Here is a 27,106-nt window from a genome sequence, read left to right as displayed (position 1 = left end):
GTCAGTGCTCCAGCTCATGCTGCTGAGGCATTAAAGTGTGCAGATTTGGGAGCAGAGTGCTGTCAATGCCAGGAAGATGATGATCGTCATCCTTTATTTAAAGCAAGCCTCGCTCTTTGCAGCAGTAAGGCAATTCTGATATTGTCCCTTTCAAAGAAAGGCCTTCATCAGTTTTGCTTGAAAGGGATTTAATCTGCTGCCTCTTTGTGTTCAGTTGCACAGCTTCCAACAATCACGGAGCAATCTCACACCCAGGTTGCCTACCCTTTCGATGAGGACTTTACAATTAAATGTGAAGCTAGAGGAAATCCACAGCCCACGTAAGTACTGCTTTCACCTGGAGAACTAAGTAGAAATTGGGTTTGCTTTTAGCTTTTTTCAAACACTATTCCTTTTCTGAGGAGGAAAGGAACAGGTGGTGTACAGGAACCAGCTCGTAATTGCAAGGTGAGGTTAAACTTTGTGTTTCCATTTAGACCATTGAGCCATTTTTTTTTGTGTGTTTTTGTTTTGTTTTGTTTTTGTTTTCTTCTTTCACTCACTACATGATTAGATATTAACATGCTTTTTTCTTGGTAGGTGGTGTTTTGCTTCTCTATCACAGGCCAAGTTCACCCCATTATACACATGACCTGGGCTGGGCTATGCTGCAGAAGACAGGGGTTTTGCAGTGGGTCTTCTGTCTTTTCCACAGCAACCCTAAAAATACCAAATACGTTTTGTGATAAACAAAAACATAAAAATAACGTAATAAAAGCTCCTCCTGAGACTTTCACCACTGGGTGGGGTATTGGCTGTATTAACAACTGTTTTGCGTGTCATTTTTGCTGTTTAATCCTTCCCCTCCTGTTGTTGCAGAAAAAAAATATAAATTAAACTTGATAAGAAAAAGGCAATTGTTATTTTAATATCAAATCTTTGATCATTTTTAAGTTCTTTATGAATGGAGATTTGTATCTTAAATTTTCCTCATTTCCTTTTCCTTTGACTGTTGGTCAGAGATACCTGAGCTATGACCAATACTTAGGCACTCATCACAATCACACCCCAGTAACATCAAAACCATGTGTCTGATGTCAAGACTAGGAGAACCTCAGTAGTCTACTCCATTTCTTCTGGATTTGGTGATGATAAAGTGACAGAGACATGCCCAATAGCTTGCACAAGTTATGGCAGCACTGTGTACCATCTACCTCCTTTTATTTATTTTTATTTTTCCTGTTTTGACACTGCAGTGTTGGAATGATACTTACCAGTGGTTTTGTACTGTAGTGCACTTTACTGTGTCTGGTCCTCTTAACACTTGTGTTATTTTTCAGTTTCAACTGGACTAAGGATGGAAAACCATTCAATTTATTGTCTGATCCAAGGATAATTACATTTAACAACTCTGGGACATTTGTGATTCAGAACCATGGAATCATCAGCAATTTTCAAGGGAAATATCGTTGTTATGCATCCAACGCACTAGGAACTGCCATGTCAGAAGAAATTGAACTAATTGTTCCAAGTAAGGGCTTTTGCTTTACTTTCATTATGCTTTTTAAGATGAAAAACTATGGGAAGTCACCAATGCAATATATAGAAAAACATGTATGGTTTGTAATTCAATGAATACCAGAAGGAAAACTTTGTCCTACCTGTAATGTTTATTTCATTCCAGTTTTGGGGGCCAGAAATCTGAATGACAAAATCTGAATTCAGGTGTTCAGACAACAACAATGGTTTTACAGGTTTCCAAGTGCTGATACTGATTCTCCTTACAACCTTTAATGAACACAAAAGCAACTGAGTAAATTGTGTATGTTTTCCCAGATCTATTATTTTGGAAAATATTTATTTTTTAGTTTTGCTTTCTGAGTATCTTCTAACAGTTTGCTTCTAGAGGAAGGGGTTAGTGGATAAATTAGTATAAATGTTTTAATAGCCATCTCAGGAGAACTGGGTGTTCAATGACAAAATAATTATTTGCTTTGACTTGACTATTTAAAGGCTTTTATAAAGCACTTGCTTTGCCTGTTCCATAAAACCCATAAGAATTCTTTTCTAGTTTGTATTTACTTAAAGCCTCTACTTCCTCTTGTGATGCTTCCACTTCTAATACTTTGCTCTTGCTGTAAAGAAGAAAGCATAAATATTCATGAGAATTGTAGTCTGATAAATTCTCTACCTAATCTAGCCAGACATTATTTGTGTGTGAGCTGCTGCCAGCACATCATCAATACATAGAAATTAAAATATTTGGTGAGAGAAAACAGGTAGGGAAAAAGGAAGGAAGGAAGAAAGAAAGAATGGCATAAATCACAAAATCGTGAAAAGGATGCATTAAAAACAGTGAACAATAAAGGAATAGGAAGTTATTGTCAGTGAAAACAAAAATAGTTGGAATTAAATCTCGTTGAGGAAATAAATTTGGGGAAAATTTTTGAGTTGAAGTCATCTTCCTAATACTAGAGAAATGTATTTGATAAAAAATTAGGAACCATGTGACGTTTTTACTTTCCTAATGTTTATTGGAAAGTGAAAGCTGCTAGGAGTCGTAAGGCTATAATATTTCAGCTTGGCAACTCTGACTGAGTGACCAGAAATTGAGAAGACAGTATGGCCTCCATCTCAGTGCAAGGAGCATAAAATCAGAAGCTCGGGGAGGATGGAAGAAATAGTAGCATATTATTGCAAAACAGCAGGTGATGCAAATGTTTGAAAACTCAGGGGAAAGTGATCTATTCAACTGTGATTTCATTAGTCCAATGTCAGTAGCATTCAGGGTATGGTATGAATATAAATACTTAAGGGGAGAATATTAAAGTCCTGGAAGTGAATGGGAAATTATCTCAAAGATACAGTTGTTAAAATCACTGATTACAGAACTATGTCCTTCCATCGTTAGCATAGAAGGCAAAGGGGAAGTTGTGTGACTTTCAGGACTGGGGTTATGGAAGTGGGATGAAATTTACTGGTAAAAAGCTTAAGGTCATCTTGCTGGGAATTGGTTAGGACAATGTTGCTACAATGGCTTTGTACCAAGACATTTGATCACTTGTATTTTGGGAGTAGCTGAGGACAATAAAGACACAATTGATCATAAATTCTGGATAGAAATTCATGACGTTAGAAGAGGGAAATTTAAGGCAGTACTTTCCCGGTGGAGTAGAAGGGACAAGGAATTGTAGTGTCTATGTGATGAAGCAGGGTAAACACAGAAAAGCAGATATGTGGTGTAGGTGTGTGAGAGAGAACCAGCGATGCAGGGGAGGGTTTTTTCAGTCTCTCACTGATCACACATTTCCAAGTTGCTACAACATGTTGGTACTAAAGGATCTGAAAGCACCAGGCACACGTGGAATTGGTGTGTCCACACAGGGACGCATTCCCACTGTCTTCTAATGCTTTGCAGTGACAGATGGCCACCTGGCTATAAAAGCCTATGTCTAGCAACTCAGCACAGATGAAACGGGCTATAAGAAACATGCATAATCATTTATAGCATGTCTTTGTCATTGTAAATAATTTTGAGAAGTACTCTAGGCACAGCCAGGTATGGGGGAGTGGTGGCACTGTGGTCATGCTAGAAGTAAAAAACATCGCAGGGGCTGGGATTGTTCCTGTGGGAGGGCTGCTAAGCATAATGTGTAAATGTATTGTTGTGAGCATGAAAGGCAAGATTTATTTTCATTTTAGCCAGTTTAATGTGTTCTTTTTTTTTTCTTTCTTTCTTTCTTTTCTTTTCCTTGGGAAATTAATTTCATGTTGCACTGTATTGTGTAATATTCCTTAATGCTTGATATTTGGTAAGGAATTATTAAGAGCATGTATATTGCTATATTGTTTTGTCTCCACTAACTTGCAATTGCTTTAAAGACTAGCATTCCTGGTGCAGAAGAGAGCTGCACAAGGCTTAGGACAGTAGGTTAAAACTTACTGAACTAGTAATCTACGTTGTCTCCACAGGTAGAATAATGCAGCTGTGTACCAGATGACAACTGGATTTTCAGGCAGGATCAGGAGAGCGATGCAGACACTCAGAGCTTTGTACAGGACATAGTTATTTACTTTGGAGCCTGGCCAGGGCAATAGGGTTAATGCTTCTTATATTAAGCAAAGTGTCTCAGACTCATTAATTGTTAGAAGAGTTAAAGACCTCCTTGTCATGTTTCAGTGGAAGTATGTCACCTCCAGCAGCAGCACTGGCACCCCAGGGCTCCATTGCAATAGAACCAGATGAGATGCTTAAAAAGGGAAAACAAGAACTGGTTGATGTTTTTATCTGGGACTGCTGAATATGTATCTAAGGCAGATAATTTTTTTCTTCTAATGAAAAATTGTCTATACTAGCTTAAATAGATATTAAATATACTGGTGGTAATATTCAAAAAATTAATTGAGAAGTTACAAACCTGCTTGTTAATGAATATGAGAGGATTTTCAGTGTTACCACATGCAAAGTTCTAAATCCAGAAAATAAATAGATTGTGCAGGTAATATATTAAAGGTATTCAACCAACTCCCACACCTTTTAAGGCACATTTACTTTTATTCATACTCTCTGCCATTAATTTTTTCATTTAACTGCAATGTAGATACTGCAAATTAATCAGGATTCAGGGAGAACAGAAGACACCTTTCATTTTCTAAAGTGCTGGATAGTCTACAGCTCTGCTCAAGTGAAAGAGATCTGCTGGTGTACAGAACTGTTGTAAATTAAGCAATCAGACACAGAAGAGTTTGGGAAAAATTACCTCTATTCACCCACAAGTTTTGAAGTGGAGACTGGTACATGTGAGATCACTACATGCATTCATGATAATGATGCAGAGGTTGCAGTGCCTTGCCAGCTGTATTCAAGTAAAATTTAAGCTACTTGGCAAGTCACTATGCCAATGAAGTGAAGAAAACCCAGCAAGTCAGATTAGGTTAGTTTTTTCATAAATTACTTTTCCACTGCACAGAAGTAGAATACCGAATCTGTAAGGAAAGGAAGGTTGCTGCTGAAAAGGAGAACAAAAGACTGTTTACTCACAGTAGTCATTCCAAGAAAGCAATAGAAATGTCAGCAGAAATGATCACTAAATGTCACCAACATAATGAAAACACCACACCTCCCCTACATGATGACATTAGGGAGAGTGGAGAAAATGGGGTATCAAGATTGTCAAGATTTACAAAGTCCAGATTGTTACCAGATACATGCAGAATGAAAATGAATTTAAATGGTGAGAACACAGACTTCAGCTCCCCTCCTCCTGTATTTAGAGAATCTATTGCTTGAATTACTGAGTAGGCCCAATGCCAGAAAAAGGAGAAAAAGTAGGGTTTCAACTTTTTTAATTAACTGTAGTGTAAAAGACTGTTCATGGTAGACCGTTAAAATTTATGTTCAGGATTTCTAAAGACTTTGCTCTAAAAGACCAAAGATCTGAGGATGGAAACCTAGCCTGAACATAAAATTGTCCAGGGGAAGCCTGTGCTAAGGCAAGGGTGTCAGTTTCACACTCCAAAGGAAATCCAAGCCGATATTAATATAAGAAATAATAATAATAATAAAAATAAAATAAAGTAATCAGAAGATATTGAGTTAATACTAGAATAAGAGATCTCAGTAACACACTTTGTGAAGGCATTCAGTATAGCATACTCATTTTATAGAACAGAAAACAAAAGAGAGAAATTTGCTGAGAATTTTCACATAGTGGGACTAAAACTTCCTACCTCCTAAACCAGTGCCCTGTACATCTGACAATTTTTCTGGCCAACTAAATCATCAGGATCACTGACTGTTGCTAGTGACCATCATTTTGGAAAGGGTGATAGAGAGAGATTTACACAGAATAACAGACTTCACTGATTCTGTCATAAAAACTTAATTGAGAGTGAGTGGACTGACATCCATGGTCTTCCTGATGGTCAGACTTTCATAACTTTTTCAATGTAATGCAGCAGTTAAAAAAAAAAAAAAATCTGTATATAAACAGATTATAAACTGTACAAAGGTTGCAGTGGAAATTACAGATATAACTACTGCCTGTACAACATGGACCAGACTAACAATTGATGTACTGAGATGCGTATTGGGAGCTGCCAGGCTGCATTCAGTATAACTCATGCAGCTAGTGATTGTAAGTGATGTTTATAATTCTTTGATATGTTTAACTGTTCACCACACAAGATATAAATATGTATAACAAATTGCTTAGCTATTAATTGAAGTGTCAGAGGAGTTGGGAATTTCCAGGATGTAGACATTTCTTGACTATTTCTACTTTCCCTCACCATTATATCTTTTAGAGATTTAGCTGGGGAGAACTTCACATCTACAATGGATCAGACCAAACATCCATCTAGTACAGGACACATCTCCAACAATGTATGCAGAGAAAGTCATAAAAACAGACCTCACATACAGTGATGTCTTCCTACAATGATTTCCCAAAATAAGTCAGTAATTTGCATTTATCATAATGAGCCAACTTGTATTTTACATCAGATGCTGGTAGGAACAAGATGCAGTGGTCCCAAGGACTTCTACAGTTACTTGCAGAAGACCTTTCCCTTCAGTTCAACTTCTCAGTGCTTTTCCCAGAAACATAGAATACCAGACTGAATGCACTCAATTCTCTAACTGGTGTAAATTCACATCCTCAATACATTTATAGTTGGGTGAAGTCAACTGTAGTTGTAGCAGTGTGACAGGAACTAAGCTATATGATGAAATGTGCTAATAGATACATGAGTAAATCTGCAGCAATCTTGCTGGTGCCAGTGTACCATGACTCAGGTTGCCATATTTCTATACAGCTAAACTCAAATTCAGATTTTATATTGCATTGTATTGTTCTCCCTCCTGTTTGCTTTTCATTGAGATACTGCATTTTCTGAACAGATAAGAAATAGGAGGGAGCGACCTGACCCAGTCTCCTTTCTGAAATTTCTCTCAGCCAAACTAATTTGTCAGTGGTATTTCAGCCTAATCTCAAGCATGGTTTGGTCATTAAACTTTGAGTCACCCCAGGGATTAACAGAGCCTGGTTCCTTACACAAATGATTCTGGAAACTGAAAATATTTCATTTCCATGGTTTACACACTGTCAAAGCACTGTGATTATGTTTTCTGAGTGCTGTACATCATTCAAGGTTGAGCCCTGGCAGAAAAAAGTACTTGGGCAGTGACGCCTTTCCCAAGAATTTTTGAGAACTTTATATAACATGGTGTGCTTTTAGAAGATTTTTCCATAACTGAAGTCAGGTGTTTTGTCTTCCCTGTGGCTGTTTCACACATGCCACTTGATTGCTTGTGTTGTGAGTGTCCTCCAACTGGTACTTCAGCAAACATTTCTCAGAGTCATTAAATAACTTTGTTCTCCCCTGTGTTATGGATATGTGTGATGTAGCACTTGGAGCTATGCTGGATGCTGTGGCCTCTCTCATTATATCTGTGTGTTGGGAATTGCATGAAGGATTGACACGACACTTTTAGTGGTATCACTGCAAAGAGATCAATTGGTTGTAAATTTACAGTGTCCATGTGCTGCATTGATAACTCCATACAGTATTAAACATTTTCATAGTACTATTAATCTTGTATGGTACTTTCTAGCTTAATTTGGCTGTGATAGTTTCTGAGATTGGCCACAAATCAGTAGTGATTGATTCTGAAATGTCCACTAATTAAAACAGAGGAGCATGGTAAAAAAATATGTTGCCTGCATGTATGTACTGAAGACTAATGGGCAAGAGCTGAAGCCTAATGTGATGTTAGCTTCTTAGTCTTAATAAATCTCCTTATGCAGAATTCAGAAGCAATCATTTTTCTAGTCTTTGAGACCAATGGGGCACCAGCAAGTAAATATGTTTGTCAGGAGGTTTGACTCAGAAATTTGTTATGAAAATTCAATTTTCCTCTCTAGCAAAACTTTAAGAGTTCACAACAAACACTCCAAATTACACGCTAAGGGGAAATTGAAGTTTTTCAATGTTTTTCACAATGAACAAAACGAAACAAAACAGCACGGAAAAAAACCAGGAGCCCTGACCACCTCATGGTTCAAGTATCTATTAGAGACACAAGACACTGAAATTCATGGTGAATTTCATGAAATTCACCTAGTAGGGACCAAAGTGGACATCTGGGCCACACACTTAGATGAATACCTGCACTACCAGCTATTGACTCCAAGATAGTGATTTTTCACTGTCTTCTGGTGGGAATTACTATCTTCTTGCATAATTAGTTAATTATTGGCAACAGAAACTGACTGAAAAGGCCAGTGGCTATGGCATGCAGTTGGGATATTGGAGACCCATGTTTTGTTGTTTTGCCAAATGAGGCAGAAAATGGGTTTGAATAAAAGTTTCCAATGCCCTGTATAAGTAATCTCCTTATTGGTCTATTTGCTGGCCTCCTGCTGTTGTTGTATTAGTCCCTTAGAAATCCTTTATCCTTCACCTGATCCAGCTTTCTCTACCTTTGTTGAGAGTGGTGTTCTTTTGGGAAAAGTAAGCTAGCTTTAGATCAACAAATTGGCTTTTTCCTACTGGAAAATGTTCCCCCTCTCCTGCAGTCAGTAGATGCACTTTCCAAGGCTTGAGGATTATAGGTTATTGCACATATTGTTCCCTCCCTTATCTGAAATACCACCTACAGAATGTGTTATGCTCATTAGCTCCATTTTGTTTCTCCTAAGAATTCCTATTGTATTAATAATCCTTCCGGTGATAAAATCTATGCCCAATCTACATTCAGGCAATCAGCATTATGGGGATTGCTTCTTTTTGTGTTCACTAATCCTAAATGAATAAAGGATCCTCGGAGTCCTGGCCCTATGCTTCTCGCCCTCTTTCTTTGGTTTGACTTCTGCTGTGTGACACTGCAGCTATCACGCAGTGCTGCTGGACCACTGATGTTTTAAATTGTTTATTTGCTATCAGAGTTCCTTCTTATGACTCGAACACCAGGATGGCAATATTTGCTGTGCCAAGTTGGCTCTGTACAGCCAGGATGCTTTCATTCCTTAGCTTTTAATTGCTGTTAATTTTACTGTTTAATGCGGTTGTCTGAACTGAAACTTTCACGAGTTTAAACTTGCCTGGAATGAAATCAGAAGACAGTGTCCGCCCAGAAACTGTCTTAGCTAAATTCATTTAAGGAGTGGTTGCTTTCTGCAGACTACTTTCTTTGCAGAAACGTCTGAGTTGCAGCCTTCCAAGTGCTTGGTTTGGGGTGGGTTTCAGCTCAGCTCGGATGCGCTCCAATTGCATTTTGGGCTGCTGAGACCATCCAGGTTGATCAGATTTACCAAACGCCATTCAGGCTTTGAATAGTCGGCGTACTCTAGGTGTTAATCAAGTCCTCAATCCATGAATTATTGAACCTATATTTAATAATAATACCTCCCTTGTGCACCCCTGTGTATTCCTTTGTGCAAAGCCCGTACCTGTGCCTTGCTGAGAAAGGCTGCAGGTCTGCACAGCAGAAAATTCACACCCGAGGGGGTGAGGAGGCAATATTGTCTTTACAGAAGCATTCATCTAATTCAGGAGAATTCATCTAATTCAGGAGAGGGATAAGAGACAGAAAGACTCCTGCCACAAGGCAGAATAGCTGCCTGGTGTCTGTCCTCAACTGCACTGACTTGCAGTGGCTTCTTGGGAACTACTGCTCAGCCAGGACTTCCCAAAAGACACTGTACTCCCAGATTGATCTCGTATCTCCAGGGATCCACCTGTGCCCTCTTCTCTATGCCCATGTCTGGCCCCCACTTCAGTTCTCTGTGGCCTTTACTTGTCCCTCTTAGTGCAAATAAATGAACTGTAGAAAGCATTTAAAAATAAATGCATTAAAATAAATCTTAAGCAAACCTCATGGGTATCACAGACAAATGTTAAACTTCAGGAATGAACAAAGCTAGCAAAAAAATCTTGCTCTTAGTAGAATGCAATGTTAATCTGTATCACTTGTAAAAAATGGTAGTAACTAAAGGCAGAGAATGCAAAAGGTGATGTTAAGGTAAATACCTCATTAAGGACCATATTAAAGGGGAAATTTTCAAAAGGGTAACAATAAAAGAGGAACTTATTTGCTTTTGTACAGGTGTACCAAAATTCCCAAAGGAAAAAATTGAGCCCCTTGATGTAGAGCATGGTGATTCTGTGATCTTGCACTGTAACCCCCCAAAAGGCATCCCACCTCTGCATATCTATTGGATGAATATTGGTAAGTAACCAATTTGCACACAATGCATACAAGGAGACTCAAAACATTTGTCTTCCAGAGCAGTTTCATTACAGATTTATAACTGATGGGAGCTTAATTATGCAAATGCTTAGGAAAAAGATCTGGATATTGGAAAACAAAATTGAAAAATTGGGAATGGAGTTATATTTTTACATAACTCAAAGTTAAATTGTAGAGTACGTTGGTGCAATATATTATTAAATATTAAATATCAGAAAGCTTAAACGTCAGTAAATAAATTTAAATAAAGTAAATTTGCCAGTAAGTAGGCCTACTGCATTCATAGTAGAGAGTAAAATGTGTCAATATATTATTATGTCTATCATTACTATTTTCCTCTTTGCATAAACTAATGGTTAATTTATGTTAAGAAAAAAACCTTCTGTCCCAGGTATGCATAACTGTTTCTTTGTGGTTTTCTATCACATCTGCAGCATTTGTATTCTGTAGGAATTTCTGGCTCTTGAGCAGCAAAGTAGCACCATGACATGAAGGGTTTGTTTCTGACACTGTCCAAGTACTTGCAGAGACAGGGTGCCAGATTAAACCTCTGATCTTATGAGGCAGCCTCGCTACTCCTGACATACATATTTAGCACAGGCCTGCATTTGGCTGGATCAACAATGAGACAGTACAGCATCCTCAGTCCATACTAATTCTGTCCTGCCCTCATCCATAGTTAAAGAAGAGCAAAGTGCTTGGGAGACTGGCCATAGGGGACATCTGCAAATGGTGACATCTGTACCAGCATTGCAAGCAGGCCTTTGTATCAGGGACAGGTGCTGGTCATTTCCTTTGACTTGAGCAGGAACTGTGCCCTCAGCATTGTATATAGGATATTGGTAAATAACGCATGGGTTGGGCTGGGCTTTATGCCTCTTTCACGTCAAAGTTAAATTCTGTATCTGGAAGCAAACATATGACAGGAGAGCATTAGTAGTCATATTGGTGAAGCAGCTCAGTATCATTACCATATCGTAATTATTTTTTCTTGCTAGATTTGCAGCACATTCCGCAAGATGAAAGGGTCTCCATGAGCCTTAAGGGAGATCTCTACTTCGCAAACGTGGAAGAAAATGACAGTCGAAGTGATTATTGTTGCTTTGCAGCATTTCCAAGACTGAGGACGATTGTACAGAAAATGCCAATGACACTGAAGGTTTCCCGTTGTAAGTCTGTGGCTGGGTTATTTCTTGCTTTCTGTTTTTCTTTTTTAGCTCCCCAGGCAACAGTGAATGCAGATGTGTGCCCTGTGCCTCTGATGCGATTCCCTCTGAAGAAAAGGCGTGCTACCGTGCTTATTCCTGCATTATTAACCTTGTTCTAGCACTAAATTCAATGGCTAAAAGCTTTTTGTATATGTTGGGGCCCCAAAGCAGCCTTTTCTCCCTGCTGCTTTTCCTACAGTAAAAGATGATGGTGCATAAGGGAAATCTGCTTCTCTGGTGGTCCAGTGGGTCCCTGATGGGACTTTAGTGGGGTCTCAAAGACTTTGTGGCCTCTTTGTCCCTAGATCCAGGCCTGGTTGCTCTGGGTGCAGCAGTGAGGTTGGGAAGAACAGCGCCCAGGGACCAGGCTGCAGGCTCAGCCCTGGAGACATCTGTGCCTTTCCTTTCACCACGTGTCACAAAAAAATAGAAGGCACAACTGTCCCTCTCCTTTTCCTCAAGGAAAAACAAGATGCTAGTCAGCAGAAAGCCTTGTAAATCCATTTTTGGGACCTCAGAAGCAGCAGCAGCTTCTGTGATGGCCCAAGGCAGCAGGACAAGCTGCTTTTGGGGCACTCTCAGCTGCATTAAATCAGCAAGGCCCTGCAGGAGCTGATGGAGCTAAGGCAGCTTACACCAGCTGGAGAGAGCCACCCCTTTTCTCTTCAATCTCGTTTGGATGTAATAAATTCTGGTGAGGCTTGTAGCATGAGCTGAGACTGCCTGTGCCCTTGATACCAGTCTTCTGGTTCACTAATACTTCTGACCTTTTGGGCTTATGTAGCCCAGAAAGCAAAGGAGATTTTTCTTTGTGAATGAAAACCTGTTTTTTAATGTATGATTTTGAGAGTTTCTTGTTGGGATAAAAAGATAAAGCATTAATAATGGGTTTGTATGTCTTAATACTTGCTTAAACCATATCTTGGGATAATAACTGTGAGGCAAATAGCAAAATGACATGTTGCCCTTCATAGCTTTTACAGTCCCACACCCATGCACATGCAGATTAGAGAAAAATGGGGCAGGGTTTGATACAGAGACCTCTGAAGAAAAGACTGCAGTGACTGCATGTTGCCATCGAATTCCTGAGACCGGATGCAAGCGTAGAAGTGAGGTGTGCAATTGCAAGGTTTTGTAAACAGGTGGGGACTGCCCCCTCTGCTCCAGGCCAAGTTCCTGTTGAGGAACTATATTAAAAAAATACACAGAAAATAAGAAAAAAGAAACTGGAAAAAAATAATAAAATTTCTTTTTGGTAGATAGTTTGAGCTTAGTGATTTATTTATTTTTTTTATTACACCTGATAGGTAGAATGATTATATCACCCTTGAAGTATTTTGCAGAATATTGCATATATTTAAAGGCTTTCTTTGTTTTCAGGAATTCATTGTTCATCTGTTGATTTACATTATATTTTTTTGTTTGTTTGTTTTTCTTTTTATGGCAGATATTTATTGGGGGGGACATTGTTTTGTTTTGGTTGCTTTATTGCTTCTTTTCATTCTATATCAACTATGCATGTTTGTATTTGGTTGTCACTTTTATTTATTTCAGTTAAGCATGCTAATGACTCAGGCTCACCTAATGCTGCGGTTACTAAGGGTGAGTTGAATGCATCTGTTACTTAGCCTTTAAGCTGAGAAGCTACCAGCTGAAATGAAATGTGAGGTGCTGCTCAGGGGAAAAAAAAAAATCACAAAAGACTTTTTATTGCAACGGGATGGATTTAAGTGGTCCGTGGAGTACAATTTGCTCATCTTGTACTTTTTGACAGAAAATTGAAGGATTTTTAACAAAGAGGTCTTCTTACTCAAGACAGAAACATTTGCATCTCATAATGTAATATAAGGAAGGAGACTGGCGTCCTGGGTTTCTTGTGTTATCATTTCAGAACAGGAGCTGGATTCTCTGAATCTTCCTCTGGTGGTGAGGAAGACGCTGGCATTAGGCTGCTGTCCTCTGAACCATGAATTCATGTCTAACAGGTCACCCTGGGGCTGCATTACTCCAGGGCGAGCTTAAGGCTTGGATTTGCAGAGGTTTAGCTGCTCTGTGTTAATTGTGCACGTCTGTAGCTGTATGCAGGATGAGTGTGAGATGGTTTGCCTCTGTACTGTGCTGTTTGATATGCACCACAGGTAAGCACTCCAAGAAAGCAGTTCTCATCCTGGGGATTCATGTCTCCCCTTGTTCTGTGTCCACTTCTTTGTGGAGCCATATCCTGAAAATGCTGAAGTTTATGCAGACAATGTGGATAAGTCAGAAGGCAGATAGTGGTTATTCTTGCAGTTCTCCGCCCCATTAACTTCATTTTAAAATACTTAAGAATGAGAGTCTGTTTTTTCATATTTAACTTTTGATGCTGATTTATTTTAGTTAAATTCCTCCTGAGAGTGTCTGTTAATTTTAAGATGCCAAGTTCGAAACTCTCAAAAGACCTTGTTCTGTTGGACAAGTGCTGGAGTTTTTGAAAAGAGGGTCCTTCCTAACCGTTTGGGGATAGATAGCTCAAAGCACTGATAAATCCTCAAGACTTTGCCCATGGAGGCTGCTGCCATTTGTGAGCAGAACAGGCAGGGTTTGCGTGGAGAGACTGACACTCCAAAAAATGGTTATGCCTCAGAGAAATGCCTGAACTCTTGTGTCTGGGAGGGGGACTGCCTGCCTGCCTTTGGAAGCAGGTGGCGAGGGGCAGATGGAAAGCAGGTGAGCATGCCCAGGGGCACCAAAGTGTTCTGCTGCAGCTTGGAGCACTTGTGACATTGGTTTGTAAAAACAAAAAGCAAGGGGGTGAAAAAAAGACAAGATTTTCCAGAAAGATATACATGTATGTAGCATTTCACCAAATCATCTGGAACTATTTTTGTAGAAGTACTACCATTTGGGGACATTCATTACCATGTTAATTGTTATTATAGTGATAACTGGATAGCCGTTTAACTCTATGCATATTTTGTCGTGAAACCATTGTTTGGGCGGCTGGAACAAATGGTCCGTTGAAATCAAATGCAGGTCAATCTTGTTTTATTATTTAAACAGTCTTCGATACAAATTGTATCTCCATTACCATAGATTTAATAATTATAACAAGATGGACAATTTTGTAGGATATTAAATTCGGAAAGATGTGTTTCCATCTGAGATTTAAAAGATGATGGAGTCAATGCAGAGCAAAGGTGCTAAGAAAGACAGTGCACACCAGGTCAGTGATTGAAATGGCCAGTGTATCAAAAATTGGCCAAGATTTATGATAGAAAGGGGCCGATGTTTGGAATTCAGGACCTGAAACCTTAGAAAATGAAGCTTCCTTAGTACCTCTGCCTGCTGTTATTCCTGTATCTATTTTCTGACTGTAAGAAGGAGAAATGGGAGAGTCCTGGATTGGTCTTAAATCATATAAATCAAAAAGAAAATTTACAAATTGATGTCAGAAGCCTTCTGACAGGAGTAATATTTGTAGCAGTATTGAAGGATAAGCAAAGGCTCTAAGATTTCATATCTAACTTATTTTATTTCATTTTTATTTTATTTTAGCAAATTTTATCAAGGAAAGAAAACCCAAACTGCTGATCCCTCCTGAATCTGCTGGAAGTAGCTCATCAGTCACTGTTATCAAGGGAGGTGTCCTGCTACTCGAGTGTATTGCTGAAGGGCTGTGAGTAACGCACAATAATGCACAGACTTATTCACCTTTTGAAACATAACTGAGGAATGAAAAAGCTAAGTTAAAAATTATTCTCCTAAAAATGTATGTACATACCTGTTCAGTTTTAAATTGAACATTTATGTAAAGTTTTTCTAGAGCATGCATGCTCCTTGTAAAGCTGCACAGAGTTTTGACAGCTCTAGTTGTGACTCTGTCTGTCCTAAGCATGGCAGAATATTTCAGTGAGGATATGCTCACTGTAATAATACAGGGAAGGGTTCAAGCAGATGGTATGTGCTGGGAAATGAGATCAGAATAAATTTGTTCCTCATTGTAAGTAACAGGACAATATAAGGTAAGTAAAGAAAGCAAAAGGCTAAATACATGATTTAAGTGCAGTCCTCACAATGAAGCTGTGAATACCTCTCTGGACCTTGTTCCTGCTGCAGTAGCTCAGAGCAGAAATACGCCCCACTATGCCCTCAGTCCAGTTTTCCAATTTTACTATCTGCTTGTAGATGCAACAGTCCGCCCTTGAAGAGTTGCCACTAGAGAAATGGATAAAGCGAAAATCTCTGCAACCACTAAACCCACAATGAAAGCACAGTCGCTTCTGGTTTATTTGTGATAGAGCTTTTTGTTAAATGGAGTCTTAAATTATTGTGCTGTATTGTGGAGCTGCAGGTCTGTGAACACAGACTGTGGTTAGCAGAGAGATAACTCATATTAAAGGCTGTGCAATTATCCCCTCTATAAAATTCCAAAATCAGGATATTTATCTGCCTGAACAAACATGTTTAGGACATTTTGTTTTTCCATGTGGACTTGAAAGGGCATCGCTCATTTGGGCTGGCAAGATTATGCCTCTGCAGTTGGTTGCCATCTTTTGAGAGAAGGTGAATTACTTGTCTCTACTGGATCTGCTCCAAGTATCTGCAGTGAGTTTTAGTTCCCTGTTGCAGCATTTCCTTGTTTAATTCACTGCCCATCAAGCTAATTCACAGGCCCATGAACCTCCACAAATCCATGGGTATGAGTTTACAGTGTTGTCAAGGTACTGAATAGACAAATCACCATGGAAATATACAAATATGAATCTTCATGTGCAAGAACTAATACCATATACAAGAAGAGAAAGGAATAATAATAATAATAATAAAGCTGTTTATAGTCAAAACAAAATATATTAATTTCATTCATTTGTTTCCAAGATTTTTTTTTTTAATTTTCAAACAAAAAGCATTTTTTTTAAAGTAGTCACTTTTAAAAGAAGACAAAGTACTTCTTTGAGAGCTTCTCTTCTCAGGAGGAACTTTATTTCTCAGGTTCTTTCATTGAATTAATATTTTTCCATGGAAACCCTTTGAAACCACAGCATTTAGAAAAAATAAAATATTTGTTAAATTTCCCACTTCCAGCAGAAAAATGATCAGCTTTGCCTATATCTCTGCCAATCCATCCAACCAAATGTCCACAAATCACGGAAGCGGATAGACTGAGCCAGATTTCAAGTAACTAATATCAGGGGCAGCCAACTGCAAAATAAGGAAATAAGTACATTTCCAATCTGTTGTTTCTGAAGACTTATATTCTGACTAACACCGGTGTCAGGTGGGCATTGCCTCAGTACAACACCGAGACAACACGGTGCCTGACTTTGGTACAAGAGCAGGAAAAGTACCCTTGCAGGAAATAGTTTGTACAGTTTGAGCTTATTGCTCTTGGAAAACCATAATTTCTTAGTACCTAGGGCTTTGAGTGGCTTGTGCCTGGGCATTCTGCCACAATGACAGATGGACACAAGAGTAAGCAGATATGACACAGTGTATGGTGTCGGGGTCGTGAATCCCAGCTGGGACTGTGCATGCAGCAGTCTGTCCTGAATTTCTGTGTCACTGCCACTTGCTTTCTAAACATGTAAGAATATTTTCAGCCATCTCCAATGGCTGGACATCTTCCTAACCCAGCAGGGCACTGAGTGAAGTCACTGTAATGAAGTCTTTACCTCCTTGTCTGTCCTCAAGTGCCCTTTTGGAATCGGACGAAATATACCCCATTCCCTCTGACACAGTTCATGCCAATGTGTTTACAAGGAATGCAGTCTTGTGCCATAGCCTGGGTTTGGCTGTGAAGGATTTATTCATAGGGGTCCTTCAAATCAAGGAACAGTATAGACTAACAATAGTCTATAGCCTGCAATATAGCTTGTATTAACTAAAGAGGCTCTGCTAAAATGAAACCTGTAACATAAATAACAGCATCCTAGTATGCAACTCAAAATCTTTTTTTTCTTTTCTTTGCTACTAGCCCAACTCCTCATCTAAGCTGGGTCAAAGTTACTGGAAATTTGCCCAAGGACAAATCAGTAAAAGAAAATTTTGGGAAGATCCTGAAGATAGAACAAGTGTCTGCCGCTGATGAAGGAACTTACCAGTGCACGGCGAGCAACCCCATGGGCAGAACAAAACACGAATTCCATGTTCATGTGGAAGGTACGGAGTACATTTAACTAAACTTTTTATTTTGAACACTGAAAGGTAGTCAGTGGGAAGTAAATAAGAACTTTTGCTAATATCACTTCAGATGATCCAAAAACTCAACCAGCTGTATCAATTTATGCTAGTAGAACCAGCCTTGTAGTGTTGGGAAGCTGGCAGAAAAGAGCATTGTTTTTCTTGTTTTGTTTTGTTTTTGAATAGAGTTAATGTTTTTTTTTTTGTTATTTTTTTCCTGAGCCATGAAGGCTTTACAAACCACTGAGCAGAAGTACAAATGTGTGAGTGAATTATAGATCCAATACATTAAGATGTGAGTTATTCAAGCAGAGATATTGACAAAATGTCTTGTATTAATCTGAAACTCAGACCAGAAGATGTAATTATTCTACTTGCTCTTTAAAAAAATATGAAAATGGCCATACCAGGCCAGATCAGAGGTCTGTTTATGTCAGTTTTCTATCTTTGATTTTCATCAAAATTAAATGCCTATAGTACCACTCCTCTCTTGCCCTCCTCTGTGTGTTCTGCTATCAGCTTTGTATTGGAACAACTTGAGCTAAGAGTGTTTTTTTTCTTTTTTTTTTTTTTTAATTATTTTTTATTTTATTTTATTTGTTGCCAGTGGAAGTAAGGAGAATAATGAAATCAGCCAAGGTACCTTCATAACAGGTGTCTTGCAAATAGTGCAGGTAGAGGCACTTGGTGCCTATTCTCCCTCCTTCCACCTGATGTTCCCTTACTCCCCAGACATTTCATACAATGCAGGTGTGGATGCTGCTCTCCTTCACTTCCTTTTGTAGGAGCAAAGAAAAGCTTGAGTGAGATTTAACAGGGACAAGTGAGCCCTGCAGAAGTATTACTGCCACCATGACTCTTTCAGTAATGCCCCCCATAAATAGCTGCAAACAAGTATTCTGAAGCACAGCTGAAAAATGTGGTGAAAGCATTTTCTCTTTGCTGATGAAAAAATTCTTCAGCCTCTGCTCTGCAGAGGAAAAAAACAAACAAACAAACAAAAAAAAACAATATTAAACTGCCAGGGTCTGTCAACCGCTTCATTTTAATCTGTGCTTTTTCTCACTCTTTAGTCACAAGAAGTCATGGCGGGAGGACACGTGCTTTCAGCTACCTGCTTTTTATTTACTCATTAGCTGTGGAAGAGCCTTTTCTCTCCCTTTGTGAAGAATTCTCCCCTTTCACTTGACACAGCCTGGTGTGTCATAGTCTTCTTTCCCTTCCTGGAAGTGAGGCAGAGGGGGATACCAGGGCATGGCAAGTTTTCAGCTGCAATGGAGGGGAAGTGCTGACTCCTAGAAATCATTCCAGATGGTTTGGAGCATCTCTGCTCTAGCTGAATATTTTAACAATCTGGCTATGATTTTCTCGCCTGTAAAAATTGAATTCTTCAAAGAAATTGCAGGAGCTGCAAATACCAAAATACCAGGGAAATAACATTAATTAAGCAGTTCAGATTATTGACCCCTCTTCTCCCCCAGTCTCTAGAGGGAGGAAGGCTTCTGGGCAAATTGTTATTCCTACTCATTAACAAACAATCATTTTAATAAAGAAAGAAGTAAAGAAAATGACTCTAACAATTGCAATATAAAAAATGTTTATGCAATTCCTATTAAATTAATTTTCCATTTGTGTAACTAATGTTGGATGCTGTCAGTAACAGGAATTCATCCTACTAGGTCATCACATGCATGTTATCTTGGTAAAACTGAGCAAAAAATACCATCTTTTTCTATAATTTTGAACCAGAAAATGTCATTAACATTCAGTAGAGATGGGTATGTTCATCATTCTTGTAGTGACTCTTATGTGCACACTCAAGGGCAGGTATTGAGCTGGTGGAAGTGAGCATTAATTTCAGTTGGTTTCAGGGAAGTTATGCTGACATATGACATCCTTATGCCTGATAGGCACTTCTCAAAAGATGTGTGCAGGGAGAAGAAAATTTAAATATGAAAGGAAAAAAAATCTCAGTCTTTAACCACGAACTATTCTCCATTTAGTGCTGGAGTAGAAATGAGGACTTGGTTATTGTTCCTGCACTATTTCACTTTTTTCTGTTCTTCTTTCTGGTATTTGAGGATCTCAAAGCAACACCACAGCCTTCTAAATAACAGCCTGAAATTATGATATTTTCATGCAGCCCACTTACTAATCCTACAGTACTCTGAAGGCAAAGATTCAGGCAATTATTACCCAGTATCTGAAAATATTCAGCCAGCAAATTGCTTGACTGCTTGAACATTTTAATCTCTCTCTGCGAGGAAAGATGTAGCCTGGAACACTGGAAGAGGCACAAAAAGGCTATTATTGTTATTAGAGGGAGAGAATAAACTATTAAAAAAGAAAAAAAAAAAAAAAAAAAGCAAAACAAGCTCTCAAATTGTCTAGATCTAAAATGTTTGTTTATTTGGTTATTGTGTATAATACCCTAAGCCTAATAGAAAATGTATATACAACTTCAACATCTTGTCACTATCATAGTGCCTGTTCTAATGGTACCTTGATCTTAACTGAGGCTTCTGGGTTGTGTTTAATAGAAATAATTGCAATATAATGATTAATTATAGTGATGATGGAATACCTAAGGGCCTTTGCAGCTACTTTCATTACTGAGTTAGAGGAAAATAAATAAAACTAGTGTGATGTACATACATGCCCAGTCATTTTAATGAGACTCAAGCTGTAGTTCTCAGCCTTTCACTGGGAAAGGTGATAGCTGTATCTGAATCTGCAGATGATAACCCCAAAGTGGGATGGATTGTCAGCCCATGGGAAGATATGAGAGAATTTGAAATGATCTTGACAAATTTGGAAAATGGTCTGGAATGAAAAGGATGGGCTTCAGTAAGCACAAGTGCAAATTCTCATCAGGCAGCACTAATTGGCTTCATAAACACAGGATGGAAAATGTCTGGTTAGACTGGTCTGGAGGATGTATTGGATCACAAGCTGAACTCTGCTCAGAAATACTGTCCTTGCAGAAAAAGAAAAATCATCCTGGAAAGGTTAAAGAAAAACATTGTTTGTGAAAAAAGACTACTGAGAACTGATAAGGCCTCACGTAACATCCAGTTTCACATCGAGGATGGAATTTACTCAAGACAATACAGAAAAGCCAGTAAGGGTAGTCAAGATTTCAAAAACGTGGCCTTTGAGAATAAATGGATAGATATGTTTAATTTAGGAAAGGATGAATCTGGGGTTCATATAACAGCCTTCAAATGTACAAAAGTTTCTTCACAGTAACACAATATTCCCTTTCTCCCCTGGGCATAATACTGTAGATCTAAACTACAATGAGGTGAATTTGGTTAACGTTAAGTCTGTTCTAGTTATGGGGAAAAGGATAGTACTGCTGTAGACAGCACAGGAGGCTGTAGAGGTTTGTATCCATCAGGAATGCTCTAGGTGTAGGTGATCTTGTGTTGTGGCAGAAGTATGGACTAGATGACCATTTTAGATCCCTTTTGTTTTCAGACCTCTCATTATGTTCCTATAATGACATAAATCTCTTGATTGGGCTGACCACATCTATAACTCTTACCTAGAAGAATGCATTATGCAGTGAAACGTAAGCTATACCACTTTGCTTGTGCAGATTAATGGCAGATTTGTCTGTCCAACCACAGGTTATTGTGGTTGCTAGACTGTATGTGTATATTTTTTTATTCTTACATTTTATATACTTATAAGTACTATAGCATATCTGCCACAAAGAAGAGAGGTTCTTCAGTCTTTCTGTGAAATTACATTTCATACTTGACAAAATCTCATTGACTGAAGCTTCACAGCTGCATCACTTCCTTGGGGCAACCACAGCAATTCCCATACTGAAAAAGGAAGGCAACAGTGTAATATATCTGCAGCTCACTTTCAAAAGTGTATGCACAAATTAAAATAGGAAGGGCTCTATAGTGTAGCTTGTATCCAGGTTTTGCTTAGTGTCTCACCTCCTCCAAAACATCCTGTCTCAAATATGGTGCTTGTGGCAGATGTAGTTGGGGGAAAAAAATCATTAGGATTGTTAGAACCTTTTCACCTCCATGCCTTTGACCTGTCTTTCTCTGATGTATGCATAATGTATTAGAGAAAAAATAAGAGATCTGCAAACCCAAAATGTTCTGCTGCATGCAGGTTTTTCCTGGAACCAAATAAAAGGAAGCATAGCAAGTGTGATCATGTTACATGCTGCACTACAGGAGGGCAAACAGCTCTGCAGCGAGGCAGGCAGGAGAAGGAATCTGTTCTGTGAATGAAATGCTATGTTATAATGTTATAATTTTTGATAAGCTTTGGTGTCTTACATTTAGTTCATTCTTTAGCTGTTGCTAGTCAATGCCTCTACGTGGGTTCTCTACTGTGGAAATAGTGGAGTTTGTGTAGAAGCTCTTGTTTATCACACATCAGAGGTATTTTTTAATATATCTGTGTGAGCTATGACGTTTTGTTTTAATATATCACACAGATAACATCTGGAGATGTATTACCAAGCAACAGCTCTGTTAATCTTCAAAGCGTATTATGAGCATTAACTAATGAATCCTCATGTATCCCATACATTAGCTCATCTTTTTCAAACAGGGAAGGAGGGGTCCAGTGATCTGCTTAGGGCAGGCAAAAGAGGTAGTGACATGTCTGGAACTAAAATGTGGAAGTTTGTTGTTTCTCAAGGAGAGGTAATGACAAATACAATTTATTTATTTATTTATTAAGGACGCCCTCTGAAATGTATGCAGGCTCAGGGATCTGAATTTGGTCTGTAGATATCAGAAAGCTGTCACGAGATTAATGATTTATTTTTCCTCTCTGTTCCTTCCCTCCCTTACAGTTGTTGTGGTTTTTTGTTTGTTTGTTTTTCCAACGAGTTCTGGGTAGCTGATGCTCAGGGGCTGCTCTGGTTTAGCTGCCAGTGCTGGGGAAAGAGAATGCAGCAGGAAAACGCTGCTCCTCTACCACCACCCTGTGGGGGACTTTTCAGGACTGGTCCTCAATCAGTGGTCAGAAAATGTCACATCATATCTAAATATGTTATGGATCAGCATCGGAGATGAATATAGGGTGGAAAAGCGGGATATTGAAAAGCACAATGTGTTTCCTCAGCACCCACAGATTAGCAGATGGAGGTGCTCAGCATCGCCTCTGCATCATCATGCTCTGCCCTCCGGCTGCTCCTGGGCAAGCCAATGCAAGCCATTTGCTCATGTCTGCTGAGTATTCGAGCTGAATGGTTATTTGCATCTTGTTTGAGTAGCTGAAATAGTCTCACGTCATTTCAGAGACCACAGCCTTATGTTTGAGGGTCCTTGTGAAAATGCTGACACCATTAAGTTTACCTCCCTCCCCAGCCTCTCACCTCTCATCTTCTCTGCATTTGTTTTCCACTTCGGTAAACACTGCCCATATCCTACACTCTTCCCTCTGACATTTGCATTTTACAAAGCCTGAAGGACAGAAACTGATGTATACTAATGGTAATTTTACCTTTTGTAGCATTGGTTTGCATGAAGTACGCTCCGGTTGCACAAAAGGCTGCTAGGAGCTGGTGGCAACTGCTGGTAGCGTTTGCCATCTCCTGGAGAACCACGGTAATAGCAGTCAGGCTTGTCCTGCTGTGTCACCTGCTACCTGCCATGTCCCCTCTCTACAGAGCCTCCTCGGTGGATTAAGGAGCCAGAAGGTGGTGTTTACAGCGTAGGAACAAACCTTGTGCTGCTGTGCGAGGCGATTGGCAACCCAGAGCCAACCATTCAATGGAAACTTAACGGGATGCCCATTGACAGTAAGTGCAAGGTCCTACAGCCTTCTTTAGGAGGTGGCTGGATAGGACGTGTCTGTGTTGTGCCCCTGGAATGCACAAAAAACCTAATGCACTAAATAATGTCTTGTGTGACATCTGTTTAAGCATATTTTCATATTCAATTAATAAGGCTTCTATTTAAACATGAACTTGAAGGGAGGTGAAAGAGGTGCAGGTGTGGAGTGGCTGTGAGTACGTAACCCTGTATTGCTCCCATCTGTTTGGGATATGGGGTGGTACTTGTGCTTTTGAGGTCTCTTGATCTTACTGCTTCAGAATTAGCACAAAAGACTTGCTGGAGTCTGGGGAGCACAGGCCCTGCTTCCTGGTGTGTTGGTGTTATCACTACTGTTTTGAAACTTTATATATGGTTTGGTTTGAACTGAAAATTGAAAAAGTCTGGCTCTTTTCAGGTAGGACCTTCAGAGGGAGAATCTCTGCCAGAGAGATCAGCCTTACCAACCTTCAGCTTCAGGACAGTGCCGTGTACCAGTGCGAGGCCAGCAACAAGCATGGTACCATCCTTGCTAGCGCCAACGTGAATGTCCTCAGTGAGTAGTCTCCCAACTCTTCAAGTTTATCAAGAAAAATGTAACTAAATCTTCCAATTTTGATACCTCTTAAGTCTTCAGAATAGTTGTGGGATTATTAACCAGGTCTCTGTTCTGTTGCATTGGCCCTGGATTTTAAGAAATACGTTGTCCAAACTAGTGCAACAAGCCTTATCATGGGTAACATTATACACTTAGCTTGAATGGTCATGAGCTTTTATATATTTCTTATTTTAACAATATAGCTGTTTGGGGCTCAAAATCTTTGGAATTCAAATGTATTAAGACCACTGGGGACTAGATTGTGGCCACAACTGTGTTTTTAAATTATTAAGTGTACAGTTTATTGTTAATCTTTAATTTCAGTTGTGATACTGAGCCTTTTCGTTGAAGACAGATTGTCATGGGAATTTATTTAATAAGAGAAGTCTCTAGAGGAAGCAAAACTAGTCTGTTTTTTGTCTTGGAGTTGAGCTCTCATGGTCTGACATGTCCAGCAGTCAACCACTGTTATCTTTGTCATTGAGGCTTATGGGAACTCAGTTGCTCAGTGCAGGAGCAAAAAGGCAGTGAAATTCCTGCTAAGTGGCCAAGCCTTTGACCTTTGTATGGTGTGAAAAGGGTGTGATGCAGGGACTGTATTTATATTCCCAGTTCTGAAGTTCAGTGCTGCTTGTTTTTCATTCTGTTCTGCAGATATTGCTCCCTTAATACTGACCTCAGATGGTGAAAACTATGCCACAGTTGTGGGTTACAGTGCCTTCCTGCACTGTGAAATTTTTGCCTCGCCTGCAGCAGATATTAGATGGTAAGTTACTGAGAACTCACTTCTTCACATGAAACAAGTTCAAACAGGCTTCCCAAACACTCATGTGCTCATGTTGTGGAATTAAAATTTGCAGTTTGTAACAAAAATGTGTTTAATATATGTATATTTTTTAATAAATATACTTTTCCTCAAGAACCTTGCCACATTGATTTAAAGAGGGGGTGGAAAAACAGTTAATGAAAGTCCTCAATACCTGCGTGAAGAGGTGTTGGGATATTAATTAAGCAGAACCATGCCTTATGTAGCCAAATCCTGCTGCGAATTCATCAGTGTTAGTTTAACATTGGTAATTTTTAAAGTTTGGACACATTGCTGGGGTTGAAAGGCAATGACTTACAGAGCACGTTCACCTGGAAATGGTTCCATGCAGTTGGAAATCACTGGATTGCCATAGCACTTGACAGGTGCAATAAAATTGCACATGACAGCTATGGATTAAAGACTCAGCCAGAGTAGTTTAAAGATCTTGGTAGACACTGTCAATGTATTTTAGGTTTGCAGAAAGCTTATGTCCCTTTATGATTTGCCTGCATGTAAGTAAAGTGACTTGCTGACCCCAGACTCCTGAGTCCCCTGAACTATCTGTAAACCATGGAATATGAAAACGTATGGCAGGAGGGTTGGAACTAGATGATCTTTAAGGTCCCTCCCAACACGAGCCATTCTATGTTTCTGTGAAATAATAGTTCCTACAACACCAGAAATAAGCCATAACTATTATCCTCTTTAGGACTAAGGATGATAGCGTAGAGCCACTCTCAGCATTACGCTATGAATTAAATAAAAATGGCACCCTAGAGATCAAAGAAACAAAGAAAGACGACTCAGGATCATATGCTTGCTGGGCTTCAAACTCGGTTGGAAAAAGAGCAATCACAGCAAATCTGGATATAAGAGGTAATGTTTCACTTATGAATAGAAAGACCTTTGATAAGGTTTTATATTTACATTTTTTTTTTTACTTAAATAGATACTTAGTAAAAAGTAAAAACAATGAACAACTTCAATACTCAATTAGCAAAGTCCTCAAAAACACTCTCAGTTTGCTGTAACTAACTCAAGAAAAAAAAATAATTTGTGTTCTATTTCAGGCCAGTCTCTTTGCTTTGTAAGTTTTACAATTATAATAAACATGAAAATGTACAATAAAATTCTCACAAAGCAGTATTTCACTGTATAGAGAAGTGAAGCCAAGTGCTTTCTTCCTACTTATTCATCTGTTTCTGCATTTAAATTAGAGTCAATTAAAAGAACAAACTTGATTGCAATATTTTTTTCTCACTCGACTTTAATAAGCTTGTAATTTTTCTTGGGTCATTGCCAAAGCCTATTTCAAATGGCAATTGGACATAAAAATCATATTCAAGCTTTTTTTTTTTTTATCATTCATTTCATAACAGTCTGCTAACAAGTATTTTCACCTGTGACTTTGTGTGTTTGTGTGCACTTGTGTTTCTTGAATATGTTGGTTTGGACTGAACTAAAATAGAAATTTTCAAGATATAAAATTATATCCTGTCAAATCTCCATTTCAAAACCAACCTCCTCCGCTTGAAATGTTTGTATATAGAGATAGATAGATAGATAGGTGAAGATATGATCATTGCTCCTGAGGTTGATTTTTATATATGAAGTGCTTGGTGAAAATTTGATGTAATAGTTTCTCTCTCCTAATCAAAGTGTTTTCTGTGATCCACCAGATGCTACAAAAATTGTCATTACTCCAAAGAACCCCCGAGTGTTGAAATCACATTCAATTTTGTTGAAATGTCAGTCTGAGTATGATTCACACTTGAAAAACAGCTTCAAATTATCCTGGAGGAAAGATGGAGATCAGCTGCCAGTCAACAGCACGCAAGACAGCAGGTAAGCAGAGAAGAACAAGAGTTTTCTTGAGCTCAGCTGAAATAATGCTGTATAGTGCTGGAACATGAGTATTAATAAACATGAAACTTAATAGCTTGAAATGCAAATTTATGTCTGCAGGAATTCTTCATGCAATATATGACTAGATCTGCATTTTGTCTACATACATATATATGCATCTGTATGAGTTTTGAGCTGTGACTGGAAAATTATTATTACTGTTGTTTTTGTTTACTCTCACTGTCATCGTATAATGCTGCATAAATGTTGGTTTAACCCAGAAATATAACTCTAAACTCCGTGTAGTCAACTGGGATTTTGTTTCTAGTATTTTTTAACTAGTATTTTCCTGTGTTTATACCTGTTTGTCCCTTTAATGGGATGGAGTCTAGACTTTATTCCATATGAAAGGTTCCACAATGGGCACACTGATGTCTTTATTAATTAGTCACAGCAGAAAGG

The 27,106-nt window shown here is 38.8% G+C and overlaps 1 protein-coding gene across 14 annotated transcripts in view; it reads left to right on the top strand.

The window, feature by feature from the left end:
- CHL1 (cell adhesion molecule L1 like) overlaps window positions 1-27,106 on the top strand; it is a 125,732-nt gene that overhangs the window by 71,512 nt on the left and 27,114 nt on the right. For 12 of the 14 annotated variants that reach the window (XM_068694328.1, XM_068694324.1, XM_068694320.1 and 9 more), the window contains 12 exons: window positions 215-320; window positions 1,320-1,510; window positions 10,088-10,210; window positions 11,230-11,400; window positions 12,994-13,041; window positions 14,974-15,094; window positions 17,393-17,577; window positions 23,249-23,380; window positions 23,812-23,949; window positions 24,646-24,757; window positions 25,509-25,675; window positions 26,479-26,644. In XM_068694328.1, coding sequence (XP_068550429.1) covers window positions 215-320; window positions 1,320-1,510; window positions 10,088-10,210; window positions 11,230-11,400; window positions 12,994-13,041; window positions 14,974-15,094; window positions 17,393-17,577; window positions 23,249-23,380; window positions 23,812-23,949; window positions 24,646-24,757; window positions 25,509-25,675; window positions 26,479-26,644 — 1,660 coding nt within the window. Of the gene's footprint in view, window positions 1-214; window positions 321-1,319; window positions 1,511-10,087; window positions 10,211-11,229; window positions 11,401-11,432; window positions 12,328-12,993; window positions 13,042-14,973; window positions 15,095-17,392; window positions 17,578-23,248; window positions 23,381-23,811; window positions 23,950-24,645; window positions 24,758-25,508; window positions 25,676-26,478; window positions 26,645-27,106 lie in introns of those variants that run through there. The other 2 variants (XM_068694329.1, XM_068694332.1) reach the window with 2 other exon arrangements.

Source organism: Anas acuta, chromosome 11 (genome assembly GCF_963932015.1).
Source record: "Anas acuta chromosome 11, bAnaAcu1.1, whole genome shotgun sequence".
Taxonomy (NCBI): domain Eukaryota; kingdom Metazoa; phylum Chordata; class Aves; order Anseriformes; family Anatidae; genus Anas; species Anas acuta.
The sequence above is the reverse complement of the archived record's forward strand: the minus strand, read 5'-3'. Positions and strand labels throughout refer to the sequence as shown.